General features: G+C 41.2%; 1 protein-coding gene across 2 annotated transcripts in view; it reads right to left on the reverse strand.

Annotated features, from left to right (window-relative positions):
- LOC100522942 (zinc finger protein 398) overlaps nt 1–16,090 on the reverse strand; it is a 43,130-nt gene that overhangs the window by 6,961 nt on the left and 20,079 nt on the right. For both annotated transcript variants that reach the window (XM_005667768.3, XM_003130281.6), the window contains exons 3-5: nt 11,240–11,366; nt 10,584–10,694; nt 429–542 (exon numbers count right to left, since the gene is read on the reverse strand). In XM_005667768.3, coding sequence (XP_005667825.1) covers nt 429–542; nt 10,584–10,694; nt 11,240–11,273 — 259 coding nt within the window. In that variant the 5' untranslated portion in view covers nt 11,274–11,366. The remainder of the gene's footprint in view (nt 1–428; nt 543–10,583; nt 10,695–11,239; nt 11,367–16,090) is intronic.

A 16,090-nucleotide genomic window follows, 5' to 3' on the forward strand; every position in this document is an offset into this window, starting at 1 on the left:
AGTGGTTAACGAATCTGACTAGCAACCATGAGGGCGGGTTCGATCCCTGGCCTTGCTCAGTGGGTTAAGGATCCAGCGTTGCCATGAGCTGTGGTGTGGGTTGCAGACGAGGCTCGGATCCCGTGTTGCTGTGGCTCTGGCGTAGGCCGGCGGCTACAGCTCCGATTCAACCCCTAGCCTGGGAACCTCCATATGCCCCAGAAGTGGCCCTAGAAATGGCAAAAAAGACAAAAAAAAAAAAAAGTGTTTTCTCAGTTAAAATTTATCTTAGTTGGATTTCAGGTGCACTTCTAACTTACGTGAACATGTCTTTTTTTCCCCCTTTTCCTCAATCATCACCCACTTCCTTGCCTCCACAACCCCACTTCCTCTGTGGTTTCTTCTCAGTGGTCCCTAAATAAGCTGGCTCTGGGCGGTTCAGTACTCACCAGCATAGGTGCCCTTGCACATATCACTCTCCTTGGGCTCCTGTGGGGCACCAACCTGGGTCTCTTCCTCTTGTTTAATCCAAGACAGAATATCCGATGTTGAAATACTGGGGTCTATTTGTAGGGAAAGAAAATGGCCTTTAGGGCTTGACTCAAAAAGTGGAAATAATGTTAGTCTGCTAAATACTACATTTTGTCCAAATATTTATCTCTAATTAACTAAAACAACAAAACAAAACCAGCCTTTAAAAAAAAGGATATAACATCTAAATAATCAGTTCAAAATGAAACCAATTTTTTTTTTTTTTTTTTTTTTTTTTTGGCTGTGCCCACGGCATATGAAAGTTCCCGGACCAGGGATTGAATCCAAGCTGCAGCTGTAACCTGTGGATCCTTAACCCATGGCACTGGGCCTGAGATCAAACCGACACCATCACAGAAACACCACCAGATCCTTAACCCACTGCACCACAGTGGGAATGCCAAAATGAAACCAATTTATGAATTTTTACATGATAGACTCAACTTGATTCAGTATTTTTGGTGGGCCCCTTTCAAAACAAATCAATTTTTTATTTTGGAGATGACACCCTGAAAATCCAAAATCAAGAGTACCTTTCATTTCATTAGCACACTTACTTTCAATGTGTTCTTACCTCTTTCTTTCGCAGCTTTTTTATGAAAAAATGAAGCAGGGAATATTTTCTCCATTTAAGTAGAGAGAACCCACAGAGGTAAAGTAAATTACCATTAAGGAAGTATTTACAGTGAAATACCATATTATCAAAGATTTGCTTTAAAATACAGCAACACTGACCAAAAACTTTTATAAATGTTAATTTTAAAACATAGGGGATTTCTCATTTTGGCACAGCTGAAACAAATCCAACTAGTATCTATGAGGATGTGTGTTCAATCCCTCCCTTGTTCAGTGGGTTGGGGATCCGGCGTTGCCGTGAACTGATGTGTAGGTCGCAGACGCACTCAGATCTGGCATTGCTGTGGCTGTGGTGTAGGCTAGTGGCTATAGCTCCAATTCGACCCCTAGCCTGGGAACTTCCATATGCCACAGGTGCAGACCTAAAAAGCAAACAAACAAACAAACAAAAACACACATGGGAGTTCCCTGGTGGTCTAGGGGTTAGGATATGGCACTTGCACTGCTGAGGCCTGGATTCAATCTCTGATCTAGGAACTGAGAACCCACATCAAGCGGCTGCACACAAAAACAAATACAAAAAAAGACAAATACATTACCAGAATTACAAAGTTAGGTCAGTTTAAACACAGATCTGACTGCTCAGAAATATTTTTCAGGTTTCCAATTCTTGATTCTTTCCATAAGATACTACCTTTGTCTATCAAATGATACATATTTTTGTTTCCTGAACCCTGGATGTGAGGAGAAGAATATTTGCAAGTCCCTCAGGCCATGGGTATTCTTTTGGAAAGAAAAAAAGAATGGCCTCTAAAAGCTTTGCACATAACATGCCTCATTTGATCTGTACAGAAACAGCTGTGCTTGGAGTTCCTGCCATGGCTCAGTGGTAACAAATAAGACTAGTATCCATGAGGATGTGTGTTCAATCTCAGGCCTTGCTCAGTGGGTTAAGGATTTGGTGTTGCCGTAAGCTGTGGTGTAGGTCATGGATGGCCTGGATCCAGCGTTGCTGTGGCTGTGGCATAGGCTGGCAGCTGTAGTTCATATTCAATCCATAACCTAGAAACTTCCATAGGGTAACTTTTTCTTAGGGCAAGTGCAGCCCTAAAAAAAAAAAAAAAAAAAAAAGACAAAAAGAAAAACAGATGTAGTTCATATTCAATCCATAACCTAGAAACTTCCATAGGGAAACTTTTTTTTAGGGCAAGTGCGGCCCTAAAAAAAAGACAAAAAGAAAAACAGCTGTGCTTGCTATTCCAGCCAAAGCCTATATATAACCTTTTTTAGCCTAAAAGGACAAGCTCAAACACTGACAGTGTCTCAAGAGTAAATTCAATCTCTCTATAGTGTTTATCAAAAAAGCCTTATAGGCAGGTTATGGTTTTACTTCTAGAAAATGAACAGAAATGTTTTGCTCAATTCCTTTTAAATCAATTAGGGAGTACTGAAATCTAAAGGTGTACCCAAAGCAGAAATAAGAGGCTGGTCAAGACTAAGGCCCAAAGACTGTTAGTTTATGCAGACAGATGGGAAAATACAGGTTTTAGGGCACATGGCAAGTTGCCTTTCCACCTTCCTATTTTGAACTCTAAGGCAGTAACGTATTAACCACAGTCCAACCTTATCATTTTTTTCTATAAGACTTTATAAACACACACATATACATAGAAAAAAAAAAAACAGGCAGGGAGAGACTGGATATAAGGACATGGATCTTTTAAAAGATATCCATAGGATGAACTTTCTATCATCAAAAATATGAGACTTTTGGAGTTCCTGTTGCAGCTCAGAGGTAACAAACCCAACTAGTATCCGTGAGGATGTGGGTTCAATCCCAGGCCCTGCTCAGTGGGTTAGGGATCTGTCATTGCCATGAGCTGCAGTACAGGTCAAAGATGCAGCTCGGATCTGGTGTTGCTGTGGCTGTGGTGTAGTCTGACAGCTGCAGCTCCGATTAGACCCCTAGCCCGGGAACTTCCATGTGCCACAGGTGCTGTGGTAAAAAGAAAAATTAAAAAAAAAATAAAACATAAAATAAAATGCTTAATTGTTTCATTCATCAATTTTCTGAATAATGAGTTAGTGCTCTAGAAGTTCCAAACGTGATTCAAGTGGTTTTGAATGTTTTTGGTTTACCATTATGATAAGCTCCACCCCTTTCTCATTTGCTAATTATAAGTTTGTTTTCTATGTCTGTGAGTTTGTTTTGTAACTTAGTTCAAGTAATTATTCTTTTTATCATTCAATTTGCCGTTTTTGGCCAGCGACAGCTCCTTCAGATCAGCTCTGTCTTTTCACATGATCAAAACATCTAATTTCCTTCATTTCTGGTATGACAGAGTGGACCGTGTTCATCTTATACATTTCCTGCTCCAAGCACACACTCAGTAATCACTCTGAGAAACAGAATTGAGAGACCACAACCTGGAAGACGAGGATGTGAATTGCTAATAGTTTGTCACTGCTTCTAAGTTCTTTCAATGGACAGAGCTATAAAATAACACACCTCTCAGAAAAGTGTTATGAGTTTATATTAATATTTATGATTCACATTTAAGACTACAGGATTTTAATTAAGTCCTTTCATTTTATATTTGTATCTTTTCTCCCTTATCCTAAGAATCTTGGTTCCTAATGACATTAATCTTTCCTTTATCTGAATGTGTATTTCAAAACTATATCAATATTATTAACAAAAATATTAACTCAAGATTTCTTTGTGTTTCTTTTTCTTAGGATATATTCCTCTAGGGATAAACTGTTAAAATATATATTTTAAATTTTGTATTGAAATATATTTACAATATTGTTTAATTCCTACTATACAGAAAAGTGATTCCCAGTATATATACATATTCTTTTTTGTGTTTTGTCTTTTTAGGGCCACACCACAGCATATGGAGGTTCCCAGGCTAGGGGTCAAATCAGAGCTGTAGCTGCTGGCCTATGCCATAACCACAGCAATGCCAGATCCAAGCCACATCTGTGACCTACACCACAGCTCATGGCAACACCGGATCCTTAACCCAGTGAGCAAAACCAGGGATCAAAGCTGCGTCCTCATGTGTAATAGTCAGATTCGTTTCCTCTGAGCCACAATGGGAACTCCAGGTACACATATATATTCTTTTTCATATTCTTTTCCATTATGGTTTACCACAGGATATTGAACATAGTTCTTTGTGCTATACAATAGGACCTTATTGTTTATCCACTCTACATATACTAGTTTGCATCTGCTTATCCCAAACTCCCAATCCTTCCCTCCATTACCCTCTTGGCTACCACAAGACTGTTCTCTGTGAGTCTGTTTCTATTTCACAGATAAGTTCATCTGTGTCATATTTTAGACCAAATACAAGTGATATCATATGGTACTTTTCTTTCTCTTTCTGATTTAACTTCATTTAATATGATAATCTCTAGGTCTATCTACATTGCTGCTAATGGCATTATGTCATTCTTATTTATGGCTGAGTAGTACTCCATTGTGGGGGTGTGTGTGTGTGTGTGTGTACGAACACGACATCTTCTTTATTCATGCTTCTGTCGATAAAGACATTTAGGTTGTTTCCGTGTCATGGCTATTATGAACAGTGCTACTACGAACACAGGGGTGCACCTATCTTTTTAAATTATAGTTTTATCTGAATATATTCCCAGGAGTGGGATTGCTGGATCATATAGCAACTCTATTTTTAGTTGTTTTTTGTTTCTTTTTTTAGAGCTGCACCTGCGGCATATGGAAGTTCTCAGGCTAGGGGTCGAATTGGAGCTGTAGCCACTGGCCTACACCACAGCCACAGCAACACCAGATCCGAGCCGCGTCTGCAACCTATACCACAGCTCATAACAACACCAGATCCTTAACCCACTGAGCAAGGCCAGGGATTGAGCCCTCATTCTAAAGGATACCAGTCAGATTCATTAACCACTGAGCCACAATAGGAACTCCTATTTTCAGTTTTTTGAGGAAACACCATACTATTTCCCATAGTAGCTGCACCAATTTACATCCATACCAACAGTGAGGGTGGGTTCCCTTTTCTCTACACCTTCTCTAGCATTTGTTATTGGTAGACTTTTTAATGATGGCCATTCTGACCAATGTGAAGTGGTACCTCATCGCAGTTTTGATTTGCATATCATATTTTAACATCATTTGAGAGAAATCCACTATATGTATTTATGTCAGCAACATGATATATAGTCTAGTTATTTCAGAATGTTTTTATTTCATTTTTTAAGTTATTTAAAATATTTAGAAGTCTTCAAAATCAAAACTATAAAATAAGGTACAATCAGAAAGGTCTGGCTTCCATCTCTAATCTCTCTCTCCCTGTATAGGTAGCCATTCTTGTTGGTTTTGTTTTAATCTTTTATTGTTTCTTTGTGAAAATATAAGCAAACAGGTATACATCTTTATCTTTTCCTTCTGTATGTAGCATACTACACAAACTGTTCTGTGCTCTGTGATTTTTCACTTAACAATATATTCTGGACATCTGTCCATAGCAGTATACAGAGCTCTTTCTCATTCCTTTTTGTAGCTGTGCCATTGTTTATTCAAGAGTCTCCTAATGATGGGCATTTGGATTCTTTCCAATCTTTTGTTAGAATATTAGTCAGCAGCCAACCATAAACTCTATGGAGAGCTGAAATAATAAGACAGTTCTCCAGAAATGTGAGTGGCCACTGTTATCACAGCCATGGGCTCAGTATGTCTTTCCTGAACCTGGTGAACCTCAGGAAGTAACCCTTCTTTTTTGGCTACACCCATGGCATATGGAAGTTCCTGAGTGAGGGATCAAATCCAAGCCACAGCTGCAGCATATGCCACAGCAGTAGCAACACCAGAGCCTTAACATGCTGTGCCAATGGTAACCATTCTGTTTGAATAATAATGATAATGTTCCTCTGGTCATTTAACTATCTCAGTACAACGAAGTACATATTTATTTATTAAATAATTGGGTCTTAGCACTGTTGTCACTGACAACATGTAATATGGTTGTGCCTACACTTGGTGGGAGTGGTAGAAGGATATAGCTGAGGTCCCTCTGGAGGATCTGGAGTACTGGAAGGCTAAGGCGGTCTGATGCAGTCACCCGCCTGGTGATAGTAGGGCAACTGCTGGCCCAGTTACCACAAGAGCACTCAGCGTACATTCCTCGCAGGCCTGAGGAATCCCAAAAGTGGACACTTAAAAAGACAAAAATGAAAGGAAAATCATTGGCTCATGCAAGCAGTAGGCTGTGGAGAAAGCCAGAAAAGAGAGAAAAACTGAATACTGATCAGGTAAGAGAAAGCTGCTAAATGCTGAGGTTTTAGGTCTGAGAGGTAGTTAAAATAGAAATGCTGATCACAGGAAAATATAAAATTGTAATGTCTACACTGGCTGAATGCTATTTTAATGACAAGGAAATCTTTTTTTTGGGGGGGGGCCTTTTTTTTTTAAGGGCTGCATATGGAGGTTCCCAGGGTAGGGGTCTAATCAGAGCTGTAGCTTCCAGCCTATACCACAGCACAGCAACTTGGGATCTGAGCCGCATCTGCCACCTACACCACAGCTCACAGCAAAGCCGGATCCTTAACCCACTGAGCGAGGCCAGGGATCTAACCTGCATCCTCATGAATACTAGCCGGGTTCTTTACTGCTGAGCCACAACAGGAACTCTGAGGAAATCTTACTGTGTGTTTAAGTGTATGTTTTAAACAGGTAAGGGCCCACATTGTCTGAAAAGAAGCTGGAACCTTGAGTTTGTGATGTGTATAAAGGTATTATGAACTAAGTTGGATAAAATTGGTGCTGAGATCTGAATTCCTTTTTAATGAAAATATAGTTGATTTGCAATGCCGTGCCAATTTCTGCTGTACAGCAAAATGACTCAGTCATATGTATATACACTTTTTTAAATATTATTTTCCATCATGGTCTATCCAAGCCAAGATTTGAATTCTTTTTTTTTTTTTTTTTTTTGTCTTTTTTTTTAGCTATTTCTTGGGCCGCTTCTGCGGCATGTGAAGGTTCCCAGGCTAGGAGTCGAATCGGAGCTGTAGCCACTGGCCTACGCCAGAGCCACAGCAACGCGGGATCCGAGCCACGTCTGCAACCTACACCACAGCTCATGGCAACACCGGATCGTTAACCCACTGAGCAAGGGCAGGGACTGAACCCGCAACCTCATGGTTCCTAGTCGGATTCGTTAACCACTGCGCCACAACGGGAACTCCCAAGATTTGAATTCTTAAGCAGACAATAAAAACACCTGGCACATGAAAGTACCATTGGTAAAGAGAGAAAAACGTTTTTTACAACGTTTGTGAAACAGGTATGGAACTGTAACATAGTAGGTGAATGTGTTGGATATTAGTGTAATAAGTTACAACTTCTAAGTTTTATTTCCAAGATAATTCTTGTCTGCAAACGGACTAAAATAAAAGGAATATATTGGGCTGTGCCTTAGTTTCCAATTTTGTTTAAGAAAAGGTAGCCTTGCTTGACAAGAGTGAACGATGAGTGATAAAGGAGATGAGGGTGATGCAACTGAGACAATGATGATCAAGGAGTCTCCCCAGCACTATCGGGCTTGGGAATGAATTTATTTCACTTTTAGGGCATTCTAGGATCTTGGCTCTAGTCCACAGCTTCCAAGCTAGAAGAAGGGCTAGATAAAGGTTTTGATAATTATTCCACCTGAACTTCTTAGTTAAGGCTTTTCTCCAAAGAATCCCAAAAAACTGGAGTTCAATATTAAAACTATTGCTGACCAAGTAATGGCCACACGCACAGAGCTGGTCCACATTTGGGCCCTAGTAATAACGTTAAAGAAGAATCTCAGGGAGTTCCTGTCGTGGCGCAGTGGTTAACGAATCCGACTAGGAACCATGAGGTTGCGGGTTCAGTCCCTGCCCTTGCTCAGTGGGTTAACGATCCGGCGTTGCCGTGAGCTGTGGTGTAGGTTGCAGACGTGGCTCGGATCCCGCGTTGCTGTGGCTCTGGCGTAGGCCAGTGGCTACAGCTCCGATTCGACCCCTAGCCTGGGAACCTCCATATGCCGCGGGAGCGGCCCAAAGAAATAGCAAAAAGACAAAAAAAAAAAAAAAAAGAAGAAAAAGAAGAACTTCAGGAGTTCCGGCTGTGGTGCAGCAGCTTAAGGATTGGGAGTTGTCTCTGTAGGAGCTCAGACCACCTCAAATGTGCAGCTTCCATCCTCTAGCAGGCACAGTGGGTTAAGCATCCAGCCTTGCTGCAGCTGCAGCTCACATTCAATCCCTGGCCTGAAACTTCCATATGCCGTGGGTAGGGCCAAAAAAAGAATTTCAGAAAATCTCAGGTGTGTATTTTTTGTATTCTCCCATTCACAACTAACTTCTACCAATTGTAAACAATCTTATCTAAGATACTAGGTTTCAATGACTATTCTCTAGGAGGAATAATTTCTCTTTTCCTTCATCAGATTCACATGATGTTGATGGAGATAAAGTATAAAATTAATCCCAAGATATTTGGACATAAAAAGGAGAAGGTGCCACATGGTACCATTACTATCCCCAAGTCTATTTATTCTACCTATGTATATTTTTATTTAATTATAATGCACAATTCTTCCTAAAGCTCTAGAATGAAATATAATAATAAATTATGGGTTTTATTTTAGAAAACTGTTTCTAAAAGCATATCTATATTTTAATATAAACACACTGGTCTAACAACAAATTACAAGTTGTGTTAAAATTAATTTTAAAAAGATGATGTTAAAGAAGAGAGAAACTGCTTGCTCAAAAAAAGTTTTGATTCTTTTTTTCTAAAAGAACAAGCTGGGAAAAATGATATAAATAGTTAGAGTTAAAAATAACCTCTGAATAGGAGTTCCTGTAGTAGCACAGCAGAAATGAATCTGACTAGGAACAATGAGGTTGTGGGTTCGGTCCCTGGCCTCACTCAGTGGGTTAAGGATCTGGGGTTGCCATGAGCTGTGGTGTAAGTCACAGATATGGCTAGGATCAGGCGTTGCTGTGGCTGTGGTGTAAGCCGGCAGCTGTAGCTCTGATTAGACCCCGAGCCTGGGAACCTCCATATGCCATGGGTATGGCCCTAGAAAGAAAAAAAAAAATCTGTGAAAAAGACATTAGTTCTGTCGCTAAAGCGGTCCAGCATTAGTGTGGAACAGTCTATTATGCACCTCAATGGCCAGATGGTTTAATACTATTCTCTACTGAAAGGAACCAGGATTTTTTTTTTTAATGTGTCAGGAGAAGGAAAATCTAATACAGGCCTGTATTAGCACAGCAGACTGAGACAGCCTATTCTGAGAAAGCCTGCTTGCAAGGTTGGCACTTGGCTGGCAAATAGTTCCCTGTGCTGACATCAAACTTTGCTCATTGTTAAGAGTGCCTCACGGTGCCTAAATTTTTTGTACAGTGGGGCTCATGCTGAACATCCACTTTCCTTCTGGGAGTCTGGGATCTTGGTACATGCCAGACACAGGGTGCCTATGTGACGAGCCCAGGACACTGAGTGTCCAGCAAGCAGGCTTCTCTGGGAGACAGCACTCTGCACGTGTTGTCACAGCTCATGCTGGAGGAATCGTGTCCTATGGGACTCTACTGAAAGGGGACTCTACTGAAAGGGGACTCTACTGAAAGGGGACTCTGGAATCCTGCCCCTGGTTTTCTCTAGACTTTGTCCTGAACACCTTTTATCTTTGCTGATTCCTCTTTGTGTCTTTCTGCTGTAATAAATCTCAGCCCTGAGTTCCCACTGTGGCTCCGTGTTAACAAACTTGACTAGCATCCAGGAGGATCTGGGTTTGATCCCCAGTCTTGCTTAGTGGGCTAAGGATCTGGCATTGCCATGAGCTGTGGTATAGGTTGCAGACACCTCTCGGATCCAGCCTTGCTGTGGCTGTGGTGTAGGCTGGCAGCTGCAGCTCTGATTCTACCCCTAGCCTGGGAACTTCCATATGCCACAGGTGCAGCCTTTAAAAAAAACTCAGCCCTGGAGTTCCCGTCATGGCGCAGTGGTTAACGAATCCAACTAGGAACCATGAGGTTGCGGGTTTGATCCCTGGCCTTGCTCAGTGGGTTGGGGATCCAGCGTTGCTGTGGGCCGTGGTGTAGGTTGCAGACGCAGCTCAGACCCTGCATTGCTGTGGCCCTGGCATAGGCTTGGCAGCTGCAGCTCTGATTGGACCCCTAGCCTGGGAACCTCCATATGCCGCGAGTGCGGCCCTAAAAAAGACAAAAAAAAAAAAAAAAAAAAAAAAACTCAGCTCTGAGCATGACTATATGCCAGGTCCTGTGTGTCCTCCTAGCCAATTACTGAGCCAAGGAGTAGTCTTAGAAACTCTCCTGTAATAAATTATATGGAAAGAATATCCATATGTATAACTGAATCACTTTGCTGTATAGCCCTGCTTACCTTAGTTCTGAGCCATCGTCTCTGATCAGGACAGGGAGACAAGGAATGGAGAATCTCTTCTCCCACTTACCTTCACTGGGATCTGTGGGAATCTCACTTTCCTCTGGCCCTGCCTGGTCCTCTGTCTGGCCTCCTTCTGGCTGGATCTGAGATAAGACATCAGGTTGATTCATGGCATAATCTAAGAGAGGAAAATGGGAAAGAGGGGATGACAAAGAGATAAATGAGAATGACAACTAATGGCCATCAAAGCTGAAATGAAGGCTCTGAGGTCCAGAGTCCCAAGGAATTCCTCTGAGTCTAAATCAATTCTCCCCATCCACTCACCTCCAACTATGTATGGAACCTACTAGGAAGACAGGTAAGAGGAGAGGTGAGGTGTGGGAAAGGTACACGTGCTACATGAGCACCGTCTCCCTGCTTCCATCGGCTAAGAGTGCATGTGTCTGCAGGAGGGGCAAGGCCCATTCGAAGTGAAGGATACCATGGAAACCACCATGGCTGGCACACCCATAACCCCGAACTGCCTCCTCTCTCTCATGATTTGGCAGAAGGAGAGATCATGATTTCCTATTTTGCAGGGGTGAACTGGAGTTTTTGGCTTGGAACCAGGATCTGAAGTTTGTGAGGGCAAAGTGGAACTGAGGACCTTGGAAGACAGGGGACCAATCTAAGACCGCTTGGAGCTTCTGTCACTTCCTTCAAAAGGTGCCAACTTAGCCTCACCCATGGAGATGAGAGACTCGTAGTTGCCCTTCATGATATTCTTGTAAAGTTCTTTTTGCCATTCTTCTAATTTTTCCCACTCTGGGGTGGAGAAGTAGATGGATATGTCATCAAATGTCACAGGCACCTGAAATCACAATACACTGGGGTTAGTTTCTCCCACTGCAATTCAATCATTCAAGAGCTCTCTACTAAGTGCCTGCTAGTCACCAAAAAAACCCTATGTGAGGTACTGAAAGGATACAGGCAAAACTTAAGATGCAGATCTGACCCCAAGACTTGATAATGTTTTCATTGTGATATACTTCAGGGCTATGAGTTTTAGGAGGGTGGAGGACATTGCTTATAAAGAGTCACTCAATACAAAGCAGTATTTAATTCACAGAACACAACATGTTGTGACTATCCACCAAGTACAAGGCTTATCATAGGCACCAAGAATATATACACGATTTCTGCTTAAAAGGAGCATGTGATTATATTCAAATTAATGACATGGACAAGAAATTTTGAAGATAGAGCTGGAATGGGGCTGGAATGGGTTTAGAAAAAAATGGGACTTTGGCTAGTCCTAAAAGACAGGTAGGTTATAAAAAGGCCAAATGAGAATGAGAAAAACATTTAAGCATGGAAAATTGGAGAATGCATTCAGAGAACAATTATGGATTCAACCTAGCTGGGAGTTGGAGGGAACAGTTATATACAGAACAGAATCGCCCCACCTTCCAGCATGGCTTCATATAAAGCTAGGAGCTTATCCATAGGCAAAAACTGGAATGTTTTTCTATAAATAAGTACAAGAGTTGCCTGGGGAATTAAGGTACCAAGTGTGGGCACTATCCCCTAGTGTAAAGCTTTTCTTTCTGCCATCCTCATAATAATGGCTAGCTCTTCCGTTTCCCACCCAACAGCTTTTATTATTAAATATGAGCTAACTTCTAAGTATCAGTGACCATTTAGAGAAATCTGGCTGCATGATCAAAAAAGACTAAAATAAAAGGAGGGGAAAATGACTGTGGAAAAAACAGAAATCGATTTTTTAAAGCCTTAATTAGTAATTCCATAAAGATTTCAGAGATATTAATCCATAAAATAAAAAGAGGATGCTATAGAAAAAGCAAAGTCAGAAACATGAAAGACTCCTGTTAACTAATACATATACATGTACTTTTCCCCAAAAAATTAAAAATTCAATAAAAAGGTACTCATCTTCATAAACTTAACATACCCTTTAAAATTCAAAGATCTACACAGTTCTATGAGGCAATTAATTTTCTCCCGAATTTCATTTGTGTCATCTTTTTTCTTCCCCAAGCAGAAATTTTGTTCCTTTGGAGCTAGAACCATAGATTACTCATTTTACATCCTGCTCAGCATCTAAAATCAGCAGTAACAATGATGAATTCTTAAACGCTAGGATATCAGGGAAGTCCTCAACAGTTAATTTTTACCTAACCTCACTACACAAAAGATTTGTGATAGCTTACAAGGAAACACATATGATAAAACAATGACAAAAATAAAGGATCAGGATGGCCTTCTGGTTCAAGATTGTGTACTAAACGCACATGAACGTCCCAGCCACCCAGGGTTCCACTGAATTGACAGTAAATAAAATCAGGAAGGACGAAATAACAGCACCAAGAATGAGAAGGAGCCCATCAGTAGATCAGAATTTCTGATGAGTTTCTCAATGACCCAGAGGATGTGCCTGTGCTGGGGTCTGAGGGGACAAGGACGCTACACCTCGGACAACACACAGGAAAGGACTGAGGTGAGGAATCCAGAGAATGCCAAGCTCAGAGCTGGCAGAGACACTGAGTAGGAGTAAAAGTGGTTATAAACTGCAGTTTGAAGGTCTATCTTTGGAACAGTAAGGGCCCCCTCCCTTGTCCTCATCAGGCCTGTAAAGCAGCATTTACCCCAAAGGTGAAACCCAGACCTCATCTCTAAAGAAATTTAAAAACCTGCCTGGAGACAACATGGGGTCCCAGTGTGATGCTGACAACTTAGAGTACCACCTTACCCTGACGTCTGCACTGTTTGCTCCCTGCACGGCACCTTAAAGTGAAACCTACCTGTATCGGGCACCTATGGAGAGAGTCTCTCCTGCAAAGGAAAGACCCTTTGCTTAAACATTCACATGGTAGCAGAGAAAACATGACAGCTTCCTCTAATTAACCTACTAGTCAAATCCTTCACCTACAAATATGAATAAATAACCAAAGCTTACTCAACATTTAAACAGTACAATAGAATCAAGACGAACACATACTACAAACAATACTAAAGGATAAAAAAGAAAAATCAAACAAAGCTCTAATACATATTCCTAGGGACACTCAAGTAGATACTGCACCCATTTTTTTAAAATTCAGGCTGCTTTTTAAAAAAGCAGGTGTTCCCATTAAAAATAGGTGTTCCCACTGTGGCTCAGCAGGTTAAGAACCCAACATAGGTGTGGGTTAGATCCCTGGCCTCACTCAGTGGGTTAAGGATCCAGCGTTGCTGTGAGCTGTGGTCTTGTTTGCAGAGGAGGCTCAGATCTGGCATTACTGTGGCTGTGGCATAGGCTGGCAGCTGCAGCTCCAATTGGACCCCTGGCCCAGGAACTTCCGTATGCCACAGGTGACCCTGAAAAAAAAGAAAATAGAAAAAAAAAAAAAAAAAAAACGGTCTTAATTTTAAAAAGGAGAAAATAAATATTTTTGAAAATTAAACATATAATTGTTAAAAATCAGAAAGGCTGAAAGGTCATAGAACTCTCATTCAAAGGGTGAAAAATATGAAAAAAAAGTTAAAGAAACAAATAATCCCTTAACTGTCAAAAGTAATTCAAGAAAGAACATTATAAAAATGTGTAAGGATGGAGTGGAAACAAATCCAACTAGGAACCATGAGGTTGTATGTTTGATCCCTGCCCTCGCTCAGTGGGTTAAGGATCTGGCATTGCTGTGAGCTGTGGTGTAGGTCACAGACGAGGCTTAGATCTAGCGTTGCTGTGGTGTAAGCCGGCAGCTGTAGCTCTGATTAGACCCCTAGCCTGGGAACCTCCACATGCTGTGGGTGCTGCCCTGAAAAGACAAAAGACAAAAAAAAAAAAAAAAGTGTAAGGAGGAATAAAAAAACTATAAAAATAGAATCTGAGAAGAAAATTTCCCAGAGCAAAAAAGACATCAATCTTCTGATTGAAAGGTCACATCAAGCACCCCCAAAAATTTAAAAAGACCCATACCCAGATATAACCTAAACAAATTTTAGAAAAAGAAGTACAAATAGAAAAAAGCTTCCAGAGAAGAAAAAAAGATTTCTTAGAAACAAATGAGAATCGATTTTGAACCTTTCATCAATGGCATTTGGTGTTATTGAAAAAAAGGACTTTTAAAATTGTGAGAGAAATCAGAGTTCCCATCTTAGCTCAGGGGAAATGAATCTGACTGAGGATGCAGGTTTGATCCCTGGCCTTGCTCAGTGGGTTAAGGATCTGGCACTGCTGTGAGCTGTGGTGTAGGCTGCAGACGTATCTCGGATCTGACACTGCTATGGCTGTGGTATAGGCCAGCAGCTACAGCTCCAATTCTACCCCTAGCCTGGGAACCACCATATGCCGTGGATGTGGCCCTAAAAAGACAAAAAATAAAAATAAAATAAAATAAAACTGTAAGAGAAATCGAGTCTTATTCAGCCTTAAAAAGGAAGGCAATTCTGACACCTGCTCCAACATGCATGAACCTGGAGGATGTCATGCTGAATGAAACACACTGGGGCAGATACGGTGTGATCCCACCTGTATGAGGACCTAATGGAGTCAGATTCACAGAGATAGAAAGCAAAATGGGGGCTGCCGGGGCTGAGGGAGGGGGAATGGGAGTTGTGCAGTTTGGGAAGTTTTGGAGATGGATGGTAATGATGGTTGCACGACAACGTGAAGGTACTTAATGCCACTGAAATGTACGCTTAAAATGGTTAAACTGTTAAATACTTTTTTCCCTTTCCCGTACCCTTAAAATGATAAAATTTATGTTACATAAATTTTGCCACAACTTTAAAAATTAAAATCAAGAAAAGAATTCTGAGGGAAGATTACTTTGAACTTGGCTTTCAAAAGAAATGGCAAAATAAGAGCATTTAATCTTTGAAAGAAATCACAACATTATTTTATATATAATTTTGGAGTTTAAGACAGATGGTTTAAATGTTACACATTTATCCAGATAAGACAATAAGTAACTCCCCCCCACCTCCACTGCCCTGAGGCACATGGAGTTCCCAGGCCAGGGATCAGATCCAGGCTATAATCACAACCTATACCCCAGGTGCAACAACGCCAGATCCTTTAACCCACCATGCCTGGGATTGAACCTGTGTCCTGGCACTGCAGAGATGCTGCTGATCCCGTTGTGCCACATCAGGAACTCTAACAGTAAGTAACTTTAACTTACTTTTCTGCTATTCTTATGGCAAATACTAAGTTTAAATTATCCCAAATCACAGCAGAAATTGACACAGCATTGTAAATCAACTATACTTTAATAAAGTAATTAGTTAATTAAAATAAAATAAAGTACCCAGGAGTTCCCATCGTGGCTCAGTGGTTAACGAATCCAACTAGGAACCATGAGGTTGTGGGTTTGATCCCTGGCCTTGCTCAGTGGGTTGAGGATCCGGCATTGCCATGAGCTGTGGTGTAGGCTGCAGATGCCGCTCGGATCCCGCGTTGCTATGGCCACGGTCCGGCGGCTACAGCTCTGATTAGACCTCTAGCCTGGACCCTCCATATGCTGCAGAAGCGGCCCAAGAAATGGCAAAAAGACTAAAATAAAATAAAATGCCAAAGACCTTCAGGAGGCA

This window comes from Sus scrofa, chromosome 9 (genome assembly GCF_000003025.6).
Source record: "Sus scrofa isolate TJ Tabasco breed Duroc chromosome 9, Sscrofa11.1, whole genome shotgun sequence".
In the NCBI taxonomy this organism is placed as follows: Eukaryota; Metazoa; Chordata; class Mammalia; order Artiodactyla; family Suidae; genus Sus; species Sus scrofa.